Source organism: Symphodus melops (genome assembly GCF_947650265.1).
Source record: "Symphodus melops genome assembly, chromosome: 5".
In the NCBI taxonomy this organism is placed as follows: domain Eukaryota; kingdom Metazoa; phylum Chordata; class Actinopteri; order Labriformes; family Labridae; genus Symphodus; species Symphodus melops.
The window spans coordinates 7,700,433-7,717,057 of record NC_136695.1 but is presented as its reverse complement, the minus strand read 5'-3'; the positions used below and the strand labels follow the sequence as shown (position 1 = coordinate 7,717,057).

Here is a 16,625-nt window from a genome sequence, read left to right as displayed (position 1 = left end):
ATATGATGGCAGAATCGAACATAAGGCTTCACAAAATAGCCTCAAACAGCAACAAGGTCATGGAGGCGTTCCCAGCTGAGGAGAGAGCAAACGATTTAAAAGCCCTTGATCTTAGTACAGACCCTCTGCCTATCCAGCGAAGCCTTGGGTTGAGTTGGAACTTGCAAACAGACAGTTTTACATTTCAAGTGGCACAGGATGTTAAGCCTTTCACGCGAAGAGGGATACTTTCTACTGTGAATAGTCTATATGACCCCCTTGGTTTCGTTGGCCCCATTACAATGCAAGGAAAAGCATTGTTTCGGGAACTTTCTTCAGAACAGTATGACTGGGACACACCTTTGCCAGCAGACAAAGAAACACAGTGGAAAACATGGACGGATTCACTCATGGATCTCAAGCAACTTCAAATTCACAGACCTTACATTCCAGTCTCATTGTCACACACTCAACGGAGAGAAATATGTGTCTTTTCAGATGCCTCTACAACAGCGATAGCAGCCGTTGCCTACCTCAGAGTCATAGACACTGAGGGCAAGTGTCATGTGGGATTTATCATGGGCAAAGCTAAGCTGGCACCGTATCCTGCTCACACTATCCCACGTTTAGAACTTTGTGCTGCTGTCTTGGCAGTTGAGCTGGCAGAACTGATCACAGAAGAAAGTGACATTGCACTTTATGAGGTCAAGTTCTACACTGATAGTAGAATAGTCCTGGGTTATATACATAACACCACTCGACGATTCTATGTGTATGTTGCGAATAGGGTCACCAGGATCAGGAAATCCTCTAAACCGGAACAGTGGCACCATGTCAGCACAGATCAGAATCCTGCAGATCATGGAACCAGGTTCATTCCAGCAGCTTATCTTCAGCATACCAACTGGCTCACTGGACCTGAGTTTTTGAGACAGACTGATGCAGACGTTTTTGAGGAAGCTGAATCCTTCGATCTTGTGGAACCTTCAAGGGATGAAGAGATTCGTCCTCAAGTAACTACACTTGTCACAAAGTCTACAGAACAGTTGCTTGGGTCACATAGGTTTCAGCGCTTCTCAAGCTGGAAGTCTCTTGTGAGAGGAATGGCAACACTTACTCACATTGCAAGGTCATTTTCACGGACTTCTTGCACAGAAAACTGCAAAGGCTGGCACCACTGCAACAAACTGCAAACCACAGAAACTACACAAGCAAAAACAGAAATCATTCGTTGTGTACAACAGGGAGTTTACAAAGAAGAACTTGAAAGTCTCTTGGAAAAGGAAGACGTCTCTCATCGTAGCCCTCTCAAGAAACTTGATCCCTTTATTGATGAGGAAGGGTTGTTGAGAGTTGGAGGACGCTTGCAGGCAGCTGAGTTACCAGATCAGGAAAAACACCCCCTAATAATCCCAGCCACTGACCATGTAGCTACCCTGTTAGTCAGGCATTACCACAATCAAGTAGCTCACCAAGGCCGCCATTTTACAGAAGGGGCTTTGCGCACAGCAGGCCTCTGGGTTTCCGGCGGCAAGAGGCTTGTTTCCAGTGTAGTTTATAAATGTGTCACGTGCAGGAAGTTGAGAGGAAGGCAGGAGGAACAGAAAATGGCCAACTTACCAACAGACAGAGTGACTGTTGACCCTCCATTCACTCATGTAGGGCTTGATGTTTTTGGACCTTGGAATGTCACATTCCGTCGCACTAGAGGAGGTAGTGCTGAAAACAAAAGATGGGCTGTGATGTTTACTTGCTTGAGCACACAAGCATGTCATCTGGAGGTTATTGAATCGATGTCAACTTCCAGTTTTGTAAACGCCTTGCGTCGATTCCTGGCAATCAGAGGACCTGTCAAGCACCTCAGGTCAGACCGAGGCACAAACTTTGTGGGAGCCTGCAAGGAGCTTGGGCTCAACGCTGACGATCCAGAGGTCAAAGGATACCTGCTTGACCAGGGCTGTACTTGGACCTTCAACGTGCCTCATTCATCTCACATGGGAGGAGTGTGGGAAAGAATGATTGGTGTTGCTCGGCGCATTCTCGACAGTCTTCTGCTTAAGACATCAGCCACACGCCTCACACATGAGGTATTGACCACTCTTATGGCTGAAGTCATGGCCATAATGAACTCGCGACCTTTAGTTCCTGTTTCAACCGATCCAGAAGAACCTGAGGTTTTTTCACCTGCAATGCTTTTGACTCAAAAAGCTAGTGTTGTATCAGCTCCACCCGGAGATTTTGAGCTCAAAGATCTCTACAGGAGTCAGTGGAGACAGGTCCAAGGTCTTGCAGACTGTTTTTGGAAGAAATGGAGGCAAGATTATCTGGCACTTTTGCAAACTAGAAGGAAGTGGCAAGGAGAAAGGCCCAACATTCAAGAAGGTGATGTTGTCTTACTTAAAGACATACAAGTGAAGAGAAATGAGTGGCCTGTTGGACTTATAGTAAAAGCCATTCCTAGTGACGACAAGAAAGTTAGAAAGGTTGAGGTCAGGATCGTAAAACAAGGAACTGCCAAAACATACCTCAGGCCTGTTACAGAGGTCATTGTTCTCGTGTCTGAAAATGGACAGAAAGACTGAATATTGGTGGTATATATGTCAATATACCAGGCGGGGAGTATACTGTTTCCTGTGTAACCAGCATGACAGGCATTTTCCATGCTCCCCCTGGTGGACACTTTGTGTACTGCTTGTATTTTCTTAAGTTTCATTTTCTCCCTCAGTTTACTTTCATTTACACAAAGAGCAGCCTACAGTGTGCATGCAGTTCAGTTGTCTCCATACGTTTAAGCCTTGGAGTTGATATGTCCGTAAGTAACAAGTCATGTGTTGTTTAATGTATTTTTATGATTTCTGTTGAGAAGAAAACAGTAAGCCTCCAGATGGCAGTAAAATGGAGATCTGTTTGCTAACAGCTAAGTAGCTAACATTACTGAGTTGTTTAGCTGCTGGATAAATGCGTTTAAAAACATTATATGTGATGTTACATGTGACTACAAAGAGTTACAGTTCAAAAGAGTAGTTTAAATAATTTTGAGTTTTCATCTCATTGATGTACAGTACTTTATACATTTAATTATTTACATTATAATTTCATGTGTATACGTTATATATGCAATATATTGTCACAACATTTGTACTGTATTTTTCAGTTTTACAGAAACGATCATAACTAAAGCCACCTTGTTCAAGAAAACGGTTATTGGAGTTTTTGTTCGCTATCTGTCTAGCCTTGCTCAGAAACGCAATTGTGAGGACAGAATAATATATATATATATATATATATATATATAAGCTTCTCTCCAAACCTCCTCCGATCTTCAGGTGTTTAAGTGCTTATATATTTTCGACCGCTAAATCTCTTGAAAGTGCTCGTCGCGTCTTTACAGCCCGCCATATTGTTTGTTTTCTTGGCACACAACCACTCGCGCAAGATGTCAACAAAGATCCACCTATTGTCAATAGGCCTTTTCACCCTATAATGTACAGTGGGTACGGAAAGTATTTAGACACCTTTAAATGTTTCTCTCTTTGTTTTATTGCAGCCATTTGCTGAAATCAAAAAAGTTCATTTTATTTCTTATCTACACTCAGCACCCCGTTTTAACAGAAAAAACAGAAATGTTTGTAAATTTATTAAAAAAGAAAAACTGAAAAAAATCACATGGTCCTAAGTATTCAGATCCTTTGCTCAGTATTGAGCAGAAGCACCCTTTTGTGCTATTACAGCCATGAGTCTTCTTGGGAATGACGCAACAGGGGTTGGGGATCCGCTGCCATTCTTGCTTGCAGATCCTCTCCAGTTCATTTCGGTTGGATGGTGAATGTTGGTGGACAGCCATTTTCAGGTCTCTCCAGAGATGCACAATTGGGTTTAGTTCAGTGTTCTGACTGGGCCTGTCAGGAATGGTCACAGAGTTGTTCTGAAGCCACTTCCTTATTTTAGTTGTGTGCTTAGGGTCAATGTCTTGTTGGAAGGTGAACCTTCAGCCCAGTCTAGGGTCCTGAGCACTCTGGAAGAGGTTTTCTTTCTGGATATCTCTGTACTTGGTCCATTCATGTTTCCTTCAATTGCAACCAGTCGTCCTGTCCCTGCAGCTGAAAAACACCCCCATAGCATGATGCTGCCACCACCACGTTTTACTGTTGAGATTGTATTTCGCAGGTGATAAGCAGTGCCAGATTTTCTCCATGTATACCGCTTACAATTAACACCAAGAAGTTTCATCTTTGTCTCATAAGACCAGAGAATCTTCTTTGTCATAGTCTGGGATTCCTTCGTGTGTTTTTTTTTACAAACTATGCAGGCTTTCATGTCTTGCACTGAGGAGAGGCTTCCGTCATGCCACTCTGCCATAAAGTCCCAACTTGTGCAGGGCTGCAGTGATAGTTGACTTTGTGGAACTTTCTCCCATCTCCCTACTGCATCTCTGGAGCTCAGCCACGGTGATCTTTTGGGCTCCTCTTTAGAATATAGAATAGAATAGACTTCCTAGTCCTTTATTGTCATTGTAACCAGTACAACGAAATTAAAAAAGTGCCAAACAGTTAATCAGTAAAACCAACATTATAGTATAGTGTTGTTTTATGGCATTGAGGGCGGTTATTGCTGTCGGACAGAAATTGTTTTTAACTCTGTTTGTTCTTGATTTTACTGTATCGCTTGCCTTATGGCTACAGTTCTAACCAGGAGTGGCTATTACCTTGGACAGTTCCTTCGACCTCATGATTCTCATTAGCTCTGACATGCAATGTGAGCTGTAAGGTCTTATATAGCCAGGTGTGTGCCTTTCCTAATCAAGTCCAATCAGTTTAATTAAACACAGCTGGAATACAATGAACCATCTCAAGGAGGAGCCGAAGAAATGGACAGCATGTGAGTTAAATATGAGTGTCACAGCAAAGGGTCTGAATACTTATGACCATGTGGTATTTCAGTTTTTCTTTTTAATATATTTGCAAAAAGGCCTACATTGCAGCACCTCCACTGTTGAGCGGGTTGTACATTGTCTTTGCTGTGCTCTGCTTCAGTCTGGCAGAAGCAAGAAGACAGTGAACAACTGCAGCCCACTCAGTGTGTTTTCTTGTCTTTTACATGTTAGTAATTGTTTCATATGTAATAACAGTAGATGTTTTGTTGGTTTTATAACACTTTGTTAATTTTATGTATGTAGGGAGAGTAGTAAAGTTATGAGCGCTAGCACGCTGAGTAAAGTGGCTCATGCATGACTGTTAGCTTTCAGTGTAAATGCCTCTTGTGATTTTCAGTTGGTTAAAACCACTCCAGATACTGCGTGAAATATATAAATTCATAATTATTCTGTTTATGTACGAAATTAAGATCCTTTTATTGGTTAAATGTTATTTGCTTATCTAATAACTGTCAGTTAACATGGGTTTGGCCCATTGAGAATATTGCAGTAGCAAAATGCTAATTTAGGTAATTTTACCATGAGCTTGTGTTTACAGTGGTATGCAATTTGATATGTTGTATTGTATCTTTGTGTCTAAACTGCACATGAATAACTAACATACTATACTTTTTTTTGGGGTATCTAAACATTTGTTTAATAAAAATTCTGGCAGAAGCAAGGAAAGAGTGAACAACTGCAGCCAACTCAGTGTGTTTTCTTTGTCTTTTACAGACATACCCAGGTGTCATCCTGTACCTGCTAAATCACCTTATTAATAGTTGAATTCACTGCTTTAACTGGGATTGCTAGTTCTTCAATAAGATATCTGTCAGAGAAGCATTTCACTGAATTCACAGTTTGGTGAAACTGCTTTGCTACGAAACTCAAGGCTATGACAGGTTTAAAGACTGTTTCTTGGTCCCTTCTCATTAATGCACATTTTTAAAAATAGGCTTCTAGATGGGTTGTGATGTTTAATTCCATGTTCTAATTTGTACTTACAGGGTTGAGAGGGGGTCTGGACCTGATGAACTCGAGAATCACTTCGTGAGCGCTCCTCTTTAACCTAGGAGGGATGTCTCCATTCACCTGAAACAGAAGAACAGGGAAAAATATTTAATGGGTTTTCATAGACTTGAAGGCATAAAAGAATGGTTGAGATGACGATAGATGATGATTCATTTTATTTTTGGTGTGCTTTTTAAGCCTATTATGGCAGAGACAGGGCATTAGGTTGAGATAGTGCGGAATGATGTGCGACAAAGAAGCCACAGGTTTGGAACACCTCCCCACCCCCTTCAGAGGAGTGCAGCCCCTGTTTGTGCTAAATAACCTCGAGCTCACCTGTGCCCCGAGATGATGATTCTGGAGAGGGTGGAAAAATGGTCTATTGTGGAGTACGGATTTCTAAACAATGAACTGTATGTGTAACTGATTAGAGGCCGGGGCAGAGCTCGACCCTTAGTGCAGCTGGGGTCAACAAGAAAGGAAAAGGATTGCCAATTACTATAAATAATGTTAGCAACAAGATCAGACAATTTAGCCCGAGCCCTGGGGCTGAGGGTCAGTGGTAGAGTCGTCGTCTCTCAAACAGAAGGTTGGGGGTTCGATCCCCAGCTGCTACAACATGTCCGATGTGTCCTTGGGTGAATTGCTCAACTGCTATGTCGGCGGCGTATGATTAGGATTAGTTACTTCTGATGATGGCTTATGGCATAGTGACCACTGACATCAGTGTTTGAATGGGTATATGTGACATGCAGTGTAAAAGCGCTTTAAGTAGTCAGAAGACTTGACAGCTCAAGTGCATTTGACCATTTACCATTCCTTCAATGAATGCATACTAGCTCATTTAAAAACCAGAACAACCGAGACCCTTTCCTTTTTCTTCTTCATTGTGTGTGTCATCACATTCAGACAGACAGACATGCAGACCTCTCCATTCTGGGTGTTGAGTAAATTACATAGCTGATTAGAAATATCATAAAAGTTTCCCCTGTGCATGTGTGCATTTTCACAGATGTTGATACAGAAGGATACTGAAAGTGTCTTGCTAATTGGGTGCTGACAGCATAGATATATATATATACCTCACGAACCTCAATAAAATAGCCGTAAATCATAATAACTTAATCAAAATCAAAACTACGAATACGATTTTGCAAACAAATCTGACAATTAAATGCGGTCTACTAAACATTAGATCCCTGGCATCTAGATGTCTCTTAGTAATTGATCTAATATCAGAGAATCATATTGATTTACTTTGTCTAACAGAAACCTGGCTTTCTCAGGATGAATATGTTAGTTTAAATGAATCCACCCCTCCCAGTTATTTAAATACTCATATAGCCCGAGACACTGGCCGAGGTGGTGGAGTAGCAGCTATTTTTAATTCTGGTGTTGTGATTAATCCTCGGCCAAAGCTGAATTATACCTCTTTTGGAAGTCTTGCACTCAGTCTTTCACATCCAGTTTCTAGAACTTTTCAGCCAGTTCTAGTTTACCGCCCTCCTGGCCCATATTCAGAATTTCTATCTGAATTTGCAAAATTTTTATCAAACATAGTTCTTAGCAGTGATAGAATAATTGTTGTAGGTGATTTCAATATCCATGTGGATGTTGTTAATGACAGTCTTAGCACAGCTTTCATGTCACTATTAGACTCTATTGGCTTCACTCAGGGTGTAAAGTAAGTAAATAGTAAGTCAATTTTATTTATATAGCACCTTTCACAGGCAGAGGCCACAAAGTGCTTCACAAACAAAGTTAAAAACATCACACGCAATATACAGGTCAAGACAATACAGAGATCATAACAATTGAACGCAAAGATGGCGGAAGTTCATTCCAGAGCCTCGGAGCAACAACCTGGAAAGACCGGTCACCTCTAGTGCGATCATGAGATCGAGGGACCTTCATCAGATTGTGATCCATAGACCTCATAGACCTTCTTTGCAGCTACCATGGTACCACCTGCTTGTTACAACCAACCACCTCTGCTCTACTGCTGCTGATATTTACCATATTACTGACAGGGTCCCAAATACACTTTTTGATTCACTGGTCAAGGTGGCAAATAGATGAAAAATACAGGCCAAATATGTTTTAATGGCTGAAATAACAAAGTGTTTTGTGTAGCCGACACATCTGTTACAGTACATTTCATTGAGAAAGCATTATGTTCTGTTGAATCAATCACAGATTCAATCATATTATCATACCAGGAAATTGAGAAATTTTAAATATATATTTGCTGTAAGATTTTTTGATGTGATGACATTTCGGGAAGAGCTGCTTTGTTTGCTTCCTATACCGGGGCGCACAACCGGAGAAATCGTATTTAACGAGTTGACACAGTTCTTTGAGAAGAACGGCTTGGACTTGAGCAAAATCGTATCAGTGGTGACAGACGGGGCTCCATCAATGGTGGGACATCACAAGGGCTTGGTAAGCCGGCTCTCCTCCGCTAACCCCGCACTGTTGACATTTCACTGCATCATTCACGAAACAGCGTTGTGCGGGAAACTCAGTGGAGAAATGCAACAGGTGATGGATACAGTGACAAGACTTGTTAACTTTGTTCGTGAGAGCTCTAGTCTGCAACATCGTCTTTTCAGAGCTTCGCTGGAGGAAATGTCAGCTGAACACAAGGATCTTCTGCTGCATAACGATGTTCGCTGGTTGAGCAAAGGCCGTGTGTTGGAGAGGGTGTGCGACCTGCGTGATGAGATGTTATTTTTGTCCAATCTGCAAAGCAAAAAAGCCCAAGAATTTCAGTGCTTTTTAATTGACAAGAAGGTGATGGCAGATGTAAATTTTTTGTGTGACATTATGTCTCATCTAAACCACCTAAACCTGCAACTACAGGGCCAAAACCACACTGTTGCTAACATGTACGAGGCAGTTGAATCTTTCCAGTCAAAGCTGAACCTTCTGGAGAGAGACATTCACGGAAGAAAGTTGCACTTTCCACGGCTGTGGGAGCATTGTGAAAAGCAGGAACATCCAGCGATGAAGGATTTTGTGTCAAGTTTAGCAAAAAACTTCAAGGAACGATTTGAAAACTCCCCTACACTCTCAAGTGACATCCTCCTCTTCCTGAGACAGCCGTTCTCTGTTCCAGCTGATGGCCAGTGGACTGCAGAGGCCAAAACACTGGTGCCTTCTATTGATGAGGCAGCTCTTCAGATGGAAGTCTTGGAAATGGCAACTTCTGAGTTGCTCAAAGCACAGCACAAGGATGTTGAAGTAAGTGACTTTTGGATCAACATGGTTCCACAAGCTCAATTCAGGAACACCAGAGCTGTTGCAATGCTCTTACTGACAATGTTCCCCTCCACATATATATGTGAGTCATCATTTTTTTCAATGAACATGATCAAGAGTCGGGACAGAAACAGACTCTCCAATACACATCTTGGACAGTGCCTCAGGATTGCAACAACAGAGTACGGACATCAGAAAGATTGCCTCATCCCGTCGCTCTCACTTCTCTCACTGATTGGTGAGTAAAAATATATTAATTTTCAATCAAAGAGTAAATTAATAAAATGAGAGAACACCATTACTGTTAAAATGCAACAATAAAATAAACAAAATTGTAATAATTAAAAAATAAATAAAACCAAATTATATTGTTTGCCACAAGAAAAGAAAATATTTGTTGTTTACAGCCTGTTATTATTTGGTAAAAACACATTTTAAACAAGCTTTACTAAAAATATTTTGTGTTCTTATCATCTATTTTTAAAAGGGACAAACTGATAATCTCTCTTTCTCTCTGTCTGTCTCTATTTGTCTTCCTGACTATCTGTGTGTGTGTGTGTGTCTGTGTGTGTGTGTGTGTTTGCTGGTTCTGATGTCCTCCAGTCTGACTGTTACAAAGTCTCACCTGGCTCTTCTTTAGGTGACTGTAGTTGTAGAAAAGCTGCTGACAGCTGTCTGTGTTGAAAGCTGAAAGCCATCTGGACATTTTACTGAAGGGTACACTGTTAAACAATCAGCATCCATGTTACCGATATTGGTTCTGCAGAAATATTCCAGGTCTGTAAATAAGTTATCATTATCTTTGGCTGAGGATACTCTTGTTTGTCTTGTGCACCATTTGCTGTGGTACTGTTGTTTTTTGTTGTTGATCAAACTGGTCATAATTATTTTGATCAAAATATTTTCCCAGGGCATTTAAATAAATAGTGTTGATACTGACTTATTCTCTTTCAAATGTGGATTTTTTCTGGTCTGTCCTTCAACACAAGCTATGACGACTACTATATCTGCTACTACAACTAACTATCACTGGTACAACTAATCATTACAATAATAGTATTGTTAATAATAGCAGCAACAACAACAGCTGCACATAAAACAAAGTTTACTGGTCCAATGAAAAAAAGACAAATCAGACAAATTGGCCCTCGACTTGGCAATCTGGGCATAATTTGGCCTTCAGTGAGAACTAATTGGGGAACCCTGGTCTACAGTGTCAAAGGCTGCGGACAGGTCCAAGAGAACCAGAACAGTGCACTTTCCAGAGTCAGCAGCCATCATAATGTCGCTGGACACTTTCAGTAAGGCCGTTTCCGTGAAGTGTTAGTTATGGAAACCGGACTGAAGCGACTCATGGATGTTGCTTTGATCCAGGAAAAGGGTCAACTGTTTACAGACCACCTTCTCAAGGATCTTTGACAGGAAAGGGAGCTTAGAAATAGGCCTAAAACTATTAAGATCTGTTTGGTCTAGGCCTGATTTTTTTTAGTAATGGCTCCACTATGGCATGTTTGAATGCAGTAGGAAACACACCAGTAGACAAAGACAGGTTAACCATTTTGGTCACACATGGGCCAATTTCCCCAAACACTTTTTTCAAGAGCCTACAAGGAACGACGTCAGATGAGCATGACGAGGGCTTCATCTTGGACACCACTGCTGAAATATCGGCAACCGTCACCGTCCTAAAAGAGGACCACATGCTGGAGACAGGCTCAGGAACAGCAGGGGTAACACATAGAGGGGGCGGGATGTTGTCCTTAATCATCTTTATCTTGTTTGTGAAGAATCTCAAAGAGGCATCGCTGTCAGCTTCACAAAACACGGGGGTAACTGGGGCAGCAGGACATACAAGTGAATTTATCGTTTCAAACAATACTTTAGGATTTTTCTTATTTAGTGCTACCAGTTGGTGGATATACTCAGATCTGGCATTTTCGACCATCACATTGTATGAGGATACAAGGTCCCTGAGGTAGAGCCTGTGCACCTCAAAAACAAACAAACAAACCTACTCATCGATTTAACCATAGGTTCAACTGGATCTTGTTTTAGCTTATTGTATTGAAATTAATAACATGTCGGTTTTTCTGGAAGATTCTCTGATATCAGACCATTTCCTAGTAACATTTGACTTCTTCTTACCAGCCTTAACTCCTCTTAACACTTTCCCCGCCAGAGAATTCTAGAATGGTTGCCAGCCAGCGTCAGCCTTTTTCACCATTTTCACCAATCTTTCAAGACCCACAGAATATTTTGTTCTTTGAATATGTAATTATTGAATACATCAAAAGAAAGATCAGAGCCTCTGCTTTCATATACAAAAAACTATTTTATTCAAACTTCATTCAATGTTTTTTTATCAGTACTTGACAAAAAGCTGAGAAAACAGCACTTTTGTAAAACACACTTATCTTCAAGAAAAAAAAATTGATTTTGAGTTTACATTTGGATTCTTTTTACTTTCATTTGACAACTACAGTTATATTTTTATTTTATTTTAGTTTTATATTTTAACATAAATAACTAAAATAAATAAAAATGATTACATAAAATTATACTTTTTTTTGAATAGTGTAGCACTACAACATTTACAAACTATATTATACATTTTTCTTCTCTTATACACTCAGAAATACTTTGTTTTTACAAACACTTAAATATCATTATTATTTTCAATAATAAAACATTAGTTGAACAAAAACCTGATCAACAAGAGAGACAACTGTGTCTCCCAGGGAAGTGCCTTCTCCACAAGAGGGTTTCATGTTGTAACAGTACCCTGTGTCAGAATCGCAAAGGATGTAGGATTTGAACCCATATTTCACAGGTTTTTGGGGATTGTATACCCTGAACGCTAGCCGTCCACGCCACAGAAGCATACCCTCATCAATGCAAATGTTGGTGTTAGGTTGATACATTTGACTGAATTTACATATAAGGTAATATAAGACAGGGCGGACTTTGTACAACCTGTCAGTGCTATTTGCTGGCCTTGATTCACAATCATTGGAGTGTAGAAATCTCCATATGATTTCAAACCGGTTGCGGGACATGACCTTGTTGAAGTAGGGGGAGGCCAAAATGTCATCTGTCGACCAGTACATTTCAAGGTCAGGCTTACGAATGATATGATCAAGAGCAGCAGCATCATTCAGAGGTCCAGGATTCTCAGTGAAAGGACAGTCTTTTGGCTGCCAGTTCATTTCTTTCCACATCAGATTACCTGGACCAGTACCTGCACCTGGCTGGTTTACAGGGCCTCTTGCTTGGTCAACAGGTACTTCACCTCCACCACGCCCATAAGATCCACAGGTCCAACCTCTGCCTCTTTGCTGTGATCAACCTGTAAATAATTAGAATGACAACTTTTTTATTCAACAGTGTGATGTACACAAAGAGAGGAACGTTATTTTTCAGCCTCTTCATATCATATCTTACCTCTTTCACCTTGGGTAGTTCTGTATAAAGGACACCTGGTCCTTGAATCCCTGGACTCTGTGTGTAAAATGACAGTAAAATGTCATCAAATATTCATTTGGTAAATAGTTTGTGTACAAAATGAAAGCTAAATTATTTCTTTTTTATCTTCTCTCACAAATTAGCAGATGCTCTTGTCTTGTAGTATCTAATAATCATACAATCCAAGTAACATACTATCAAACTAAATAAAACATGTTATCATGACTCACCTCTTGCACCTACGTGTATGTCTGGACCTTGGAGACCTGGATCTTGGAGACCTGGACTCTGTGTCTGGAAATTACAATAAAAAGTCAAAAATTTGTTTGGTACATAGTTTATGTACAAAACTGAGGGATATGTTATTTCGACGTCACGTTATCTCATGAATTAGCAGATGCATATGCTATCATGTTGAATCAAAAAATAACGTGATCATATCTTACCTCTTACACGTCCTGAAGGTCTGAATGTAGGTCCTGAATCCCTCCATTCGCTGTCACCGCTGCTGCCTTCATCCAGATCAGTTTCACGGTGGTCAAAAAATGAATTATCAGAGTCTGTATCTATAATTAACAATATCCTTCCGCAGCCGAATATCTCCTTGCTGGCGCTGGCATGTTTGTACTGTTCAAGAGCGTTTATCTCATATCTATACGGCTAATGTTTACTTTTTGACGCGCGTCAAACTCACATATAGACTGATCGAACCCCGCCCGCTAGAAAATAAGGACGAAGAAGATGTTGGTTTTTTTTCTCTACTTTCTACTACTACTACTTTTTTTCTCTACTGGTTTTTGACCTCACAGTCCTGTAACTTTTTCACAACATCCGTCAGAGTGCCCCCTATCATATTTCACTGAAAACACCAATTGACGGAAAATCTCGTCAATGGCGGGGAACGGTTGGGTTCCAAATGACGGAAAATTCCGTCAATGGCGGGGAATGAGTTAATAAAAAAGTGCTCTCTAGAAAGTTATCTGAAAGCGCTGTAGCTGAATTTAAGGAAGCTATTTCAGCTGCTTTTGATTCTATACCATGCCCTAACCCAGTTGAAAACTCCTATAATCACTTTAGTCCCTCTCAGCTGGATCAGTTTGTAGATAGTTTGGTGAATTCACTGAGAGTTACTCTGGATTCAATCGCCCCCTAAAACAGAAGGCAATCAAACGACAGAGACTAGCTCCATGGTACAACTCAGAAACCCGTACTCTAAAACTAACATCACATAAATTTGAAAGAATGCTCCACCAAAACGAAAGAATCTCGTTTAATTTGGCAAGATAGTCATAATAGATATGAAAGCTCTACGACAGGCCCGCATCACTCGTCTCTTATTGAAGAAAATAAAAACGATCCTAGATACCTCTTCAGCACTGTAGCCAGGCTCTTAGCAGTAATGATTTCATGAACTTTTTTAATGATAAAATTCTAAACATTAGAGACAAAATTAGCAACCTTCTACCTTTACTCAGTGCAGATTCCTCCTATATTTTGGATACAGCAGAAACAGTTCCAAATTCTGATACTAGCCTCGACTGTTTCTCTCCAATTAACCTTTCAGAACTAAATTCGATTATTTCTGCGTCTAAAACGTCAACCTGTCCTTTTAGATCCAATCCCAACCAAGCTGGTTAAGGAAGTCTTTCTCTTAGTTAGCAGCTCCATACTAGATTTGATCAATATATCTTTAGTGGCTGGTTATGTACCCCAGTCATTTAAAGTAGCTGTAAACAAACCGCTCCTTAAAAAGCCTACTCTTGATTCAGGAACTCTAGCTAACTATAGACCTATATCTAACCTTCCTTTTATCTCTAAGATCTTAGAGAAAGTGGTAGCTAATCAGCTGTGTGACTTTCTCCACGACAACAGCTTGTTTGAGGAGTTTCAGTCGGGACTGCTTTAAGTTGGTTTAGATCCTATTTATCAGACAGATCTCAGTTTGTGCATGTTCATGATGAGTCCTCTATGTACACCAAAGTTAGCCATGGAGTGCCCCAAGGATCAGTGCTTGGACCGATTCTCTTTACATTATATATACTTCCTCTTGGTAGTATTATGAGAAAACACTCCATAAACTCTCATTGCTATGCAGACGATACTCAGCTATACATATCAATGAAGCCAGATGACACCAACCAGCTACATAAACTGGAAGCCTGCCTTAAGGGCATTAGGACCTGGATGACCAGAAACGTATTACTGCTCAACTCAGACAAGACTGAAGTTATTGTGATTGGACCTAAGAACCTCAGAGAGACTTTTTCTGATGATATAATGGCCCTTAGTGGTATCAGCCTGGCCTCTAGTAACACTGTTAAGAACTTAGGAGCTCTCTTTGATCAGGATATGTCCTTTAATTCCCACATTAAACAAATTTCAAGGGCAGCTTATTTTCACCTTTGTATTATCTCTAGGATCAGGCAGATCCTGTCACAAAATGATGCTGAAAAACTAGTTCATGCATTTGTTACCTCCAGGTTGGATTACTGTAATTCTCTTTTATCAGGGTGCTATGGTAAATCTCTAAAGACCCTTCAGCTAGTCCAAAACGCTGCAGCTTGTGTTCTTACTAGAACTAGGAAAAGGGACCACATTACTCCTGTATTGCCTTCTCTCCACTGGCTCCCTATAAAATCTAGAATAGAATTTAAAATCTTTCTTCTCACCTACAAAGCTCTAAACTGTCAGGCACCATTCTATCTTAAACAGTTAATTGTACCATACTACCCATCGAGAACATTACGCTCCCAGAATGCAGGCCTGCTCGTGGTACCTACAGTCTCTAAATCAGGGGTGTCAAACTCATTTTGGTCTGGGGGCCACATACATCTTAATCTGATCTCAAGGGGGCCAGGCCAGTAAATTCATTGCAAAATTGCATAGAACTAACAATAAGTCTACTTTTTTCTTTGTATTAGTGCAAAGAAGAAGTAAATTATAAAAATCTTTATATTAAATGAATTTTCCTTTTACTAAATATATTATGAATAACCTAAGAATTTAAAAATATATATATATATAAAAAAATATATATATATATATATATATATATATATATATATGTGCAATTTCAACAACACTTTTACTCAGTTTAACATTTATTTAAGTGCATTATGTATACAAACTGATAACAGTGATTGTACAATGTACAATGTTGCAAAACATTTAGTCACAGTTTTGTGGAACTTAAAAACACTGTCCTTTCCACATCTGGGAAGCAATTTGAACAAATGAATTGCCTCCACATATTTGAAAGTGGCAAGCTGTTTTAAACAGACATTTGATAAAGTAAATTTGTCCCCTTCCTTGTTAATGCATAAAATATATACATATTAAATAAACCTCACATACATAACATATATGGCATGCATAAGAAATATTTTATTCAACAAAACTCTTCTGTTGTAAATCTGTTACTGACTAGCACTGACTTTCACAGCAATTACTACAGCAAATATTCACAGCTGTTTATTTTTATAGTGCAACGTTGAAAGCAGCATTCCATAGGATTCAGTTTTGCTCAGTATTTGTCCCTGAAACTTGGCATCTTTTAGCCTGAACAAGTGCATCAATATCAGGCATCATGTCCTGAGTAGCAGCCAATTTCAGAATCTCATGTAAGTGCTTATGTGTGAGCTTTGAGCGCAGCTTCGTTTTATTAATGTTCATTAGTGAGAAAACTTGCTCACAAAGGTAGGTAGTCCCAAACATGGACAACATTTTTGCAGCCAGTGCTGTCAATGTAGGGTAGCCTGGTAGGAGGTACTTGTAAAATGTATCCAAGCCCACAGAGGCATATTTGTCCTTCAATTCTACATCACACTGCAAATCAATGATTTCCAGTTGCATGTCAACTGGCACATCAGAAGCTCTGACTGTGAATGGTGAGCGAAAAACTTCGAATTCTGTCTCAAGTTCGCTAAAGACTTGAAATCGTTTCTCAAACTCCCTCAGCAACCCTGAAATCTTGTCTTTGTACTGTTTCATGTCAGGATTA

General features: G+C 40.0%; 1 protein-coding gene and 1 long non-coding RNA gene across 3 annotated transcripts in view; both read right to left on the bottom strand.

The window, feature by feature from the left end:
* LOC306823530 (protein spire homolog 1-like) overlaps positions 1 to 16,625 on the bottom strand; it is a 205,229-nt gene that overhangs the window by 71,602 nt on the left and 117,002 nt on the right. For both annotated transcript variants that reach the window (XM_079343118.1, XM_079343119.1), the window contains exon 7: positions 5,897 to 5,983. In XM_079343118.1, the coding sequence (XP_079199244.1) occupies positions 5,897 to 5,983 (87 nt within the window). The remainder of the gene's footprint in view (positions 1 to 5,896; positions 5,984 to 16,625) is intronic.
* On the bottom strand, positions 11,768 to 13,313 carry LOC306823533. Its single transcript, XR_013779011.1, has 4 exons — positions 13,072 to 13,313; positions 12,856 to 12,919; positions 12,605 to 12,661; positions 11,768 to 12,509 (listed from the first exon to the last, which is right to left on the bottom strand). It is a non-coding gene; the product is annotated as an uncharacterized lncRNA (long non-coding RNA).